Source organism: Rhinatrema bivittatum, chromosome 1, assembly GCF_901001135.1.
Source record: "Rhinatrema bivittatum chromosome 1, aRhiBiv1.1, whole genome shotgun sequence".
Classification (NCBI taxonomy): domain Eukaryota; kingdom Metazoa; phylum Chordata; class Amphibia; order Gymnophiona; family Rhinatrematidae; genus Rhinatrema; species Rhinatrema bivittatum.
In genome coordinates this window covers 386,679,149-386,690,226 of record NC_042615.1, presented here as the reverse complement: position 1 = coordinate 386,690,226, position 11,078 = coordinate 386,679,149, and the positions used below count along the sequence as shown (strand labels likewise).

The following is an 11,078-nucleotide window of genomic DNA, read 5'->3' as shown; positions in this document are numbered from 1 at the left end:
AAAAGAGATAATGAGGGTCCAGTATCATATAACAAACCTGATAATGCAGTAGATTTGATTCTGGCAGGGACCTATCTAAAGACTTATATAAAGAAGGTATATTCAGTTTCCTCAAGATATACAAAGCCTCAGAGTTGTGTGCCTTTTGGACATAGCTCTTTTGAAAAAGCCCAAACACCTATATACTGTATATAATTTTAACTTACATTTTGGATCAGGCCTTTGTCCAAATGCCTGACCCAAAATTCATGCAAGTTAAAATAAGTGCATACAAAAATAATATGCACTGCTTATAAGAAAAAAAACAACATTGTTTTTAGTATATTAGTGCGTTTGATCCAGGGGTGTAGGCTTCCGAAAGATCTGCAGTCTCAGGACCAAGAACCTAGCAAGCTCCTATAAGAGGAAGCAGAGATTCTGACGCATGCTAACCCTTAAAAATTTTTAAGAAAATAACTATATAAAAATTACTGTATTTTCTTCTGCAAAAGAGGTACAGTATAATACAGGATTTTAGTTCTGTAAGTCTACAACCCTAGCAACCTCAGGAAGCTGACATGTTGCTTTATGAAAGACAGAACCAAGAGACTTTGGTATAAAAACACAAATGCAACACTGGGCCTTTCATTCTTTATTGTTAGCAGTACCTGACTGGCATATTATTTGTAGCATATCTGCTGCTAGTTTCACACATACTGTATGAACTCTGAAATTTCAGAGGAACTTTCTTTCCATTAAACAAAAACACTAAAGTTTTTGGCAGAAAAAGCAAAAACCTTTACGGCTGTAAGTTAGCAAAAATACAATTCTGTTCACATTTAACAGTGCTCACAGTGATACCAAGACATCTACAGAGTTTCATCTTTTTCTTGAACTCAGAATTGGATTTAGTTTTGTTCTTCACCACACTTTCTTTTAAGATTACGTGTATGTGGGTTATTTTTTTTTAGGACCTATGAAAATTGTAGTAGCCTAGATTTCTTGCGAGAAGAAGAGTGTGGAGCAGAGAAGCTGCAATTTCAGTGGTAATATATTGTTCTCAGTTTCTGCAAGCCTCATTTGAGGCCTGCAGTGACAGGTCACAATAACTGAAGCACTCTAAGCGTGTGGTACAGGAAGCATGGGTCTGCAGAAGCTAAATACTGACAGCATAGCCAGTCCTCCAGCTCAATGCCCCGCTCAGGGTCTAGGGCTCTTTCAGCAAACTTCATCATCAGCAATGCCCGTTTCACATCAATCCAGTTCTGCAGGGCATTGTGGAGAGCTTCCTCATGACAAAAGGGCTGACTGGCTAAGTCTTTCCTAGGACCCCAGAGAAGGCACTGCAGGATCCTTTTTGCCTCTGTGATCCGGATGCGTTTGATTGGGTCTGCCTCCAGCAGCAGGTGGGCGAGTTGCTGGAGGCCCTGGGAGTAGATGGAAAGGTTGGGTAGAAGAGGGAGATCTTCGCGACTATACTCCTGCTCTCTGAGGTGGGTTCTCACCTCGAATGGGTTAGGCTGATGGAGGAGTTCATAGATGAGGATACCCGTTTGAAATTCATCAAACTTTTTGTACTGGGAGGCAGACACAATCTCCGGAGCCAGCCGGGCCTGATCCTTTTTCAGCCTGGAGTCAGTGGTACCAGACCTCTGCTTGGCTTTGGAAAAATTGCTGATGATGAGCCTCGGCAAGTGCTTTTCGACCTTGGGCTTACTACAGGCAGCAGAAGGCTTGCCGTGAATGAGCAGCAAGTTTTCGAGGCAGAGGTCCCGGTGTATAATGCCATGTTCCTTCAGGTGCTCCAGGCCATTGCAGAGCTGCAGCAACAGAAGGCACACTCGCCGCTCATACATCTCCGGCAGGGCACCATGGCCTGACGCGGAGTCCTTTACATAATCTGCTGTGGTCTGATATGGTACCTCACGAGTGATGACCACCACACACTCATGTTCGTTGGTGGGGAAAGAAGGGAGAGCGCTGCCCGTAGTCGAAGTGCTTCTTAGTATTTCAGGTGACTGGAGCATGCTGGAGGGCACGGATGCTAAAAAATGCCCACAGTCCTGCTGGATGTTAAAGTGAATCGGCAAGGAGAGGCTGCAGTAGGAAGGTGTTTTGGATTCTTGCATTTTACAAATCTGTTTAACAAAATATGAAAACAAAAAAAAAGACAAAATACATGATTCCAATATCCATGGAAGGAAATATATAACATATAAGAGAATGGTACTTAAACAACTGAAACAGGACTAGTTTTTCATAGCAGAGGGTCCTAAGCACAAAAGTTAGCTTGCAAAGATAGTTTGTGTAGAGTAGAGCTTCTGACAGTCAGGCTCAAATGTGTTCTCTGTTTACTACTTAACTCAGTATGAAAAAAGTGATTTATCACAGAATGGGAAAACAGAATCTGAAGCTGGAGATTTGTTCTGTCTGGAGTGGATGTCATTGATCAATAGGAGAGTCATCATCTAATGATGTTGACAATTTTCTGGTGATATCACGTCCAGAAAAAAAACAAAACAAAAAAAAAGTTGCATTGTATTCACTGTTCAAAAACAAATATAGAAAAACAAATATAGAAAAAGAGCTATTTTAACTAGTAAATGGAGCAAATATGAGGTAGGAGTCCTAAAGAGTGAGTCAAAGGTCACATAGGATCTCTCAGTTTTCTCATACACAGTTTCACCAGATGGAACATTAATATTTCTTAGGGTTCACTGGCCTCTTGCTGATGGGACCTCTAACAACAGGTTTCATCTCATACTAAAGTAGTTTTGATCTCAAAGAATTTGTCAAACCAATGTCATTTCCATTTCAAGAAATATTTTGGATATACTGTGAAAGTTTAATAGAATTGTAAAAATGAATTTGACAAAATTTCTCCAGACAGAGGTCCAGAGGGAGGTGAAAATGCGTTAGCTAAGTTTGGTTTTGACCGCTGCTGTGCAGAGGCTCTGCAACCATACGGGTGGCTCAGAAACACGGATTCCTTGCTGTGCAGAACATTTTTCTTGTTGGGGCTGAGAAAAGACAGCACAGGAAATGGGATAATGCAATGAAACAACATAGCCTTCGGCATCTTGCTCACAGAGCTCTCCTGGTTTTAAACTGATATTGCCCCAGTGTCGTTCCTCTCACCACCACATCACTATTCTATAATACGTTTATGGCTGATTAATTTATGGCATATTAAAAAAGTCACTGCTTTAAGTCTGAACTTTGATTTTAGTCCTAGTTTTGCAGTTCATATTGTCATTTTCTGGGAGGGGGCAGAGGAATGGTATATTTCCTTTCTTGGTCATTAGTCTTGGCTGTTATCACAAAGGGCCATATTTAAAGCCTGAGTCACAAGCATGGCAAAAACAATGAAAAGAGCCTGCAAGCCTGCTTCCTGGTAGTTTTAAAATGACATCTTTTGTCCTAGCCAATGGTGCAAATTCCACCCAAGCAGTCCCTGTGGTGTGTGTATGTGGGAGGGGGCCTGGAGGCTGGCTGCCATGGAACTGCTGACCGGGGCCAGCAGATATTTTCAGGCAGTGGTGTGATAGCAAGGAAGAGGCAAAATCAACATGGTGGCCTATCAGAGCAGACTGGATGAGCCAGATGGCTCTTTTCTGCTATTTACTATCAGATTGATACAGTAAAGTGCGGCCGCGGTTACCCTGCTCCTAACTCGCCTTCTACTCACTTTCCGGCCGCGTTAGGCCTTCCCGCGATACACTATCCCCTTTAACTCATCCCTACCGCCTCTTAAAATCCCCGGGTAACCCCTTCCGCCCACGGCATGTTTATTAAATGTAAACGAGCGAATTAGCTATTCCCTCCCATACAGTAACGCGCGCCCCGACTATCGCTTTTTTACCCTGCCGTTTTGCCGCGCGTTTAACCTGCTAACTTACCACCTACCCTTACCCCTGCGTTAGAGGCAGGGGTAAGGGTAGGCGGCAAACTTTCCCCCAGCCCCCGCTCACCTGCCCTGGCGCGTCCGGTCTCCGGTGCAGCCCCAGTCCTGTCCCCTCCTCCCCGAAAAAAAAGTAGCAAGAGAGCGAGGGGAGAGACGGGCAATCCTACGCTCGGGCCTGCCAGTCCCTTGTCCTCTCCTCCCAAAGCAGGGCGCGAAAAGCAGCCTTGCTCTGGGAGGGGGGGGGGGGCAGTTTAAAGCGACGAAGCGACTTACTTTTGCAGGAGGGGGGCTCCGGACATCGGCGACGACCTCGGCTCCTGCCTCCAGCCGTCAGACAGACGCATCGCACGTGGGAAAGTGGCCCCTATGCGTGCAATTGGCTGCTCAAGACGTGACGTCACATGCCGTGACGCCAAACGTCGTGACGTCATGTCTTGAGCAGCCAATTGCACGCATTGGGGCCGCTTTCCCACGTGCGATGCGTCTGTCTGACAGCTGGAGGCTGGAGGCAGGAGCCGCGGTCGTCGCCGATGTCCGGAGGGGGGGGCTGCAAAAGTAAGTCACTTCATCGCTTTAAACTCCCCCCCCTCCTCCCGGAGCAAGGCTGCTTTTCGTGCCCTGCTTCGGGAGGAGAGACGGGACTAGCAGGCCAGAGCGTAGGATTGCCCGTCTCTCCCCTCGCTCTCTTGCTACTTTTTTTTCGGGGGTTTTTTTTTTTGCTTCGGGAGGAGGGGACAGGACTGGGGCTGCACCGGAGACCGGACGTGGCCAGGGCAGGTGAGCGGGGGCTGGGGGAAAGTTTGCCGAGCATCGGAGAACATAACTGTCCACTTCCTGGTATCTGTCATTTCAAATGTCATTTGAAATGACATTTGAAATGACAGATACCAGCGTGGCCATGAAGCGTTAGGCCCGCACACCCAGGATACTGTATAGGCGCTCTATACAGTAAAATGGGTTGCGCGGGCCTAACCTTCGCCTAACGCTTCGCAGACGCGGCATGCATTTGCATGCAATTTGAAGAGAGTATCGAGCGGTAGGTGAAGAGAACTGTGCGTGCGGGGAACGAGGGTGCGCCTGGCACTGCCACACTCTAACGCGGCATAACTGTATCAACCTTTTTTGTGTACTCACAACCCTGCCCCCACTCCTCCTGCACAGACCTCCTGCTACCAGGGAGAGCTGTGCGAGGGGCAGGCCTACTTTAGGTCTCCCTTCCCTATGCTATTGTGCTTTTTCCTCCTCTTGCAGCTGCCACTTGGCACAGGACTAGCCAAATGAAGTAAGCCAAGGTGAGGGGAGGGCAAAGAACCCAGGACGAGCCTTGCAGCAAGGGGAGGGGGGGGGCATGCTAGGAACTATCACATGAATGGTTGCAGTCCTTTTAAAAGGGAGTCTGATGGGATGATCCCACCTTTAAAAAAAAAAAAAAAAAAAGAGGCAGGCTGTCCAAACACTGACAAGAAGAGCTGGATCTTTGAAGGGGATCCCCTATCCAGATTCCCTGGGAATGAGCTTGTGGGCCCAGAATTTGAACTTAAGTCATGGGTATAAGCATTTACATTTCTTGCAATTCAGGAAGGGGAAACAAAATCCTACAGAGAAAAAAATAGTTCAAGCAAAAGTTACTGCTAAAAGCCCTATGGGACTTCTCTTCATCCTTAGAGCTTAAAGGCAAAGGTTCCACAGCATTTTTTACAGAAATTTGTGTACAATTTTTGAAGATTATTTTCCCGTTCCAGAAGTCGAAGAAACTTAAATCACTAGGTAAAAATATTATTTATAAACTGCAAGAAAATTAACTGGAGGTTTTTTTGCTCTTTATTTGGCTGAAATTTAAATCTAGTCCAAAGTCTTTTTTATACACTGTGAGTGGGCAATCTCTACAAGACCACTTGTATGCGGTTGTGTGCGTTACTCATGATGTACTAACAAAAAAAAAAAAAAAAACAGAGCCAGGTATACTAAGTGGTATTGCCCATTTTGGGAAAAACACATTTATAGAGATGATTCATGGAATCTAACCGTAATTAATCTCCAGCTGCTAAAGTCTAAACATGAAACACAATAAAATAGTGAACCTTGCGTACATACCTTGACAGCATAGTTGTTGTGGGGGTCCTTGGCACAGGTTGCACAGTAATAAACGGCATCTCCGGAGTCACAGCAGGGCTTGTTGCAGGTTAGCTTAAAGAGCGACCAGTTGGTTTCATCAAAATGCAGCTCAGTTTTCTGGTCACGCATGAAACAGTCCTCACACTTGGCCACCAGCCGGCGCATGGACTCAGCATACAAGCCCCCCAGTTTGGCATACACCCCTTCCTTGCTGTCAATGTTGCTGAGGAGATGGTGGAGCTGTAGGCTGGAGCCGGAAGTGATGTGGCTGGACACGCTGAGCTGAGAGGATGAGAGGGAGGGCGCACCTCTGTTCTGGAGGCAGGCTCTGGTCCTGTGTCCTGGTCCTCGACAGCTTTTCTCCAAGGATTCACAGGAGGAGAACAGGGGGTGATTATCTCCTGGGCTTGAGGGACAGCTGAACTGAGAGGCTTCTTGGCCGTAGACATTGCTCTCAGAATGACTGGAGTTCAGCTTGGGGCTGCTGGCGTTGGCCGTTCTCCTTGCTGGAGAAGCCTGGCTCCAGAAGGAGTTGTCCGGTGCAGAAGCAGTTCGACTCACAGTCTTCTTCTGTGGTAAAGGAGGAGGCAGCTGGGTCCGACCCTGTTCTGCATCTTCACTGGAAACCGTGGGGAAAGATGCAGAAGGGGAGAGTTTCCTCATGCTGTGAAGAGGAGGAGGAGGGGTAGGAGTGGGTGAACGAACCACTTCACAGGTCAGTCCTGAAAAAAACCATGAACATTTGGGTTAGAAACTCCAGAACTGCCTGAGTCCAGGCACCAAGTATTCAATCAGCCCAAGATGGCTCACCACACATGCACCCACAATTCAATAATCGCAACAAAATACAGGTTTTCAAGAAGTAGGCTGTAAAAAGTCCAGAGATCAGTAACTTGCTCAAATGCTAGATGTCAACATACCCAAGGCCATCTCTGCATAAAAGGTGGAAACAAGTAGATGGCAAAGTCAGGGACATGTGGAAAGAATAACTTCTTAAAGCAGGGCTTCCCAAACTGTGTGTCAGGACCCCAACTGGGGTCACAAGTGCCTCACATAGCTCATGAAACGTTTCATGAGCTTGAGCAGCAGCATTAGCAGTGAAAGTCAGCATGGGACTGTGAGCCAGCATGCATTCACAATTCCTGCAGTGGCATGGCCCTTGCATGAGTTTATGTGGTAACCGGAATCCCTGGATGAAAAGGAACCAGAGTTGAGACAGTGCCCATGAGCTTGCATTATCATACAGGCCTTGTGCTGAGGGGAAGAGAGGGCAGAGCATGCATGGTTGGTGGAAATTGCCACTACTTCTCTCTTATAACCCACCACCTATCCTATCCAAAAGAAAAATGTTGGCCTTATCGGCCTAACAATTGTCAACCACTTTCAACCCAGGACCCAAAGGAAAATGTTGCTGCTGACCATGGCCAGAAGGGGCTATTTAAAGAGAGGGATGAGAAAGAGGAGGGGGTTTTGCGGGTTGAATAAGGTGGAGAGAGATTTGCCATGGAGGGTGAGGGCGGGGAATGACAAGATCAACTGGGAAATGTAAGAGGAGGTGAAGGGCAAGAGGGAATCAACTGAGGGGAAAATGTAAGGAGGGGAGGAGAGAGGAAGGGGACAACAAAGGATCAGTTGGGGGATTATAAGACAGGCTTGGGGTGAGAGGGTCAGCTGAGGGATATGAAAAGGGTTGGAGAGTGTGACAGAGAGGGGATTGTTTGGGAAGGTAAGAAGAGCAGAGGGTCTGCTGGAGGGAAGGAGGTTCAGAGAGGATGTCCTTTGGTAGGGGTGGAGGTTGAGAGAGGGGATCAGCTGGAGTGTGGGGAGTGGGACTGCATCCCCTGCTATTCTGGGGTCATGTGAATTTGAAAGTGCTTAATTGGGGTCACACTGGCTCAAGGTTTGGGAAGCCCTGTGCTAAACTCTCAGCACAATGGCCTGTGAAAGTAGGGGTAAAATTATATGTGTTTTTGTAAACAATTGTGGAATTAATCTTGGGTGTTTACAGGCTAAGCACTTACTGGCGTCAAAAGGTACTGGAATAAAACAGCAACACATCACTGCGGGAAAGCACTTACAATGTTCCTGTCAAGTGCAGGTCCTGTGCAAGCAGAAAAAGCACCAGTAGGGGAGGACAGGCAGGGGAAAGAGACTAGCTGTGAAAAATGTGCTGCACATACCTTTCCAGCATGGTGGATCTTTTCAAAAAGAACAATAAAAATGATTGATCCTATCTACCTGAACTCACAAGTATCAAAATAAATCTTAAATTATCACTAGTTTCACTGCCGGGGCAGGGGCGTTGAAATTCTATGAAACATTTTAAAAATGGAAGTATAAAACTTGTAACATAGGTGATGGTTACCACTTGTATATGGAAATGTAGACTGCGGGGTGTTAAGGTTTTAGGGACATCCGCAATGATGCCTGTAAAATACTCTGCAGGAGTGTTTCTATCATTAAAGAGAAAAAAAGGGTCCTGCACAGCTGTGCATTTACTTTCTGTGATACTAAAGTAATCATAAAAAAGCTAGAAAACTAAAAAAAAAATAAATATATATATATATATATATATATATATAAAAAAACTCTAGACTAATGACTCTATTTGGTCTCTAAATCACCCTGACGGAATGCTAATAATCTGATAAGGTTTTATCACTTAGCTTGTCACTCTTCCATAGAGTATAAAGTGAATGCCAGTGGAACACCTGGGTAATAACTCCACGTCTAGCCTATCTCAGAAACTGTCCTGAGTTCATGAGAGATGAGAGGTATGAGTCACTAGCATTACTGAGCGTTCATGCAACCATTCAGACTTTCATTTTAACAGATGTCTGCCCTGAAAAAAGGGGACAGGAATACTATTAGTTTGAAAATATTTGGTTTGAATGGGTCTAGCAGGGGAATGTAAGAGGAGGTGCAGAGCCAGCATGCCACTTTCACCGTCCTTGCCTCCCAAGATTGTGTCTTGGTCCCTCGTGATACAGGATTTGTAGCGTGCTTTTGGCATGTTTCTGCCCCTGTAGAAACTGTGCTCATCACTGTGGCAACGCTGAGGCTTTGACATGTCCTTCCTTTCAACTCCTGATTATTGATTCTTTGGCTTCTTTGTGAGGGTGATTGTATTTCCATTAAGTATGGGGTGTTCATTTTGGGGGCTGGATGGTATGTTGCTCCCTTATTCTATTCACTCCCCCGTCCCAGTTTCAATCTCAGGCCCTGCAGGGACAATTCTGCACTCAGTGGTCAAAGACTGTGGCCTCCTCTGCAGCCTGCCTGTCACCCTGAGGACCTAGAGCCCGAAATAAGTGTCAGGCTCAAGACCCCCTTCACAGTAGCATGGAAAGATGTCACAGGACTACCTAACAGATTCCTGGCTAGCTAAATGTTGAAGCACTAATATTTCCCCAAACATGTTTTTTTACACTGCTAACACCAGCAATCACTATTTTGTTAATTTTGAAAGGTCTTTAAAGTAGTGATGGATTTTTCGAAGCACATAACACAGGGCCAAATGTACTGAAGGCTTTTCGCCATGTTGCATCTATGCAAAGAAAAAAAAAGCTTAGTTCAGCTGACCCAGTCATAATGTACTGAATTGTTCTAAATGTTTAGGGCTTCCACTTAATTTCTCTCTCTGAATATGCAGGTTAGTTACTTCAGGCCTGAATTAACCTGCAAAAAAATAAAAAATAAGTTTGTTCCAAAGGCTTGTTCAACTATGCCTCTTTAGTTCTTTGGGGGGGGGGGGGGGGGGGGGTGTCTACCGCTACATGAGACAATTTAAATAGATCACATGATAGACAATTATATAAAGCACGAAAGCAATCTAGAGCCAGGATTAAAAAAAAAAAAAAAAAAGGTAAAAGGGAGAACATTGGTCCCCAGCTGCTGCAGGATAAAACTGCGCTCTAAGGACAGAGACCCCCCCCTCCCCAGTTCACTGTGCTGGGCTAACAAAGCTGTACATTCAGCTACGCTAGCATATCCATAGGTTTCCATGCTACAGGAGGAGAGCTGCTGATCTGCAGAGAAGAAAAGCACCCGCTGAAGCTAGGAGGATTTAACCTATTACAATGTGGTTTTAGCATCTGCTTCCTCAATCATCCCTAATCTAGGAAGGTTATTTTATCTTAACACAAATGTCCATGAGGTAGAGTCAGGGCTGATTACAGTCTGACCTCAAGACTGGTTAGCAATGAATGAAAGAGCAAGCAGAGAAAACACTTGGCAGAGAAGGAACAATAACCTAGAGAGTGAAACGGAAAAACGAGGAGACTAAGACAAGGGCAAGGAACAGCCTTAAAGTAGCAGTACCAGCCAATAGGTTTTTCAAATAATTTGTCTTATGTTATTGTATATAGTGTGTCATGTTATTGTTTTTATTGTGAAATACTATAGATGTATTACAATTATTTTGAAAATCCTACTCCACCTTGGGATTTTGATTGGATAGTCAGAAGCCGATATTCAAAAAGGTCTTAGCTGGATAAGTCTGACATATCTGGCCAAAAGGCATCACTGAATATCCAGCTACGGTCAGTGTTTGCCACTTACAGCTCGATCCAGTATCGTCCGCTCGAGGATTGCCCGTCTGTAACGTGCTCGTAGCGCACAATTCGGGCGCGCAAGGCAGTTTGGCGATACAGTGTCCAGTTTCACGCGTCCGTATCGCTTCTGAAAACAGACGCATAACCCTTTCCGCACCCGGCATGTAAATGAACGAAAAAGCTGTATAATGAAGGAATTAGCTATTCCCCTGCGATACTGTAACGGGCGCTGATATTATCTCCTCCGTAACCCGCTGTTCTGCCGCGGCCTTAACCTGCTAGTTTACCGCCTCCCCCTAGTAGGAGTTAGTGTAGTGTAGTGTAGGGTAAAAACATTGCTTACCCGCCCTGCAGCCCCGTCCGGACCGGACGGGGCTGCAGGAGACCGGACGGGACCAGGGCAAAAAAAAACAAACGAAAAAGTAGCAAGGCTCGGGCCTGCTATGGTAAGTGTAAAAAGTGTAAAAAACAAAAAAACCTGTGTGTTATATAAAAAAATAAAACAATTTTAAATACCTGTCGGAGGG

The 11,078-nt window shown here is 45.5% G+C and overlaps 1 protein-coding gene across 1 annotated transcript in view; it reads right to left on the bottom strand.

Annotated features, from left to right (window-relative positions):
* Positions 1-616: 616 nt before the first annotated feature.
* Positions 617-11,078, bottom strand: part of PRAG1 (PEAK1 related, kinase-activating pseudokinase 1) — a 104,338-nt gene continuing 93,876 nt past the window's right edge. The window contains exons 5-6 of the mRNA XM_029601415.1: positions 5,978-6,720; positions 617-2,117 (exon numbers count right to left, since the gene is read on the bottom strand). Coding sequence (XP_029457275.1) covers positions 1,080-2,117; positions 5,978-6,720 — 1,781 coding nt within the window. The 3' untranslated portion in view covers positions 617-1,079. The remainder of the gene's footprint in view (positions 2,118-5,977; positions 6,721-11,078) is intronic.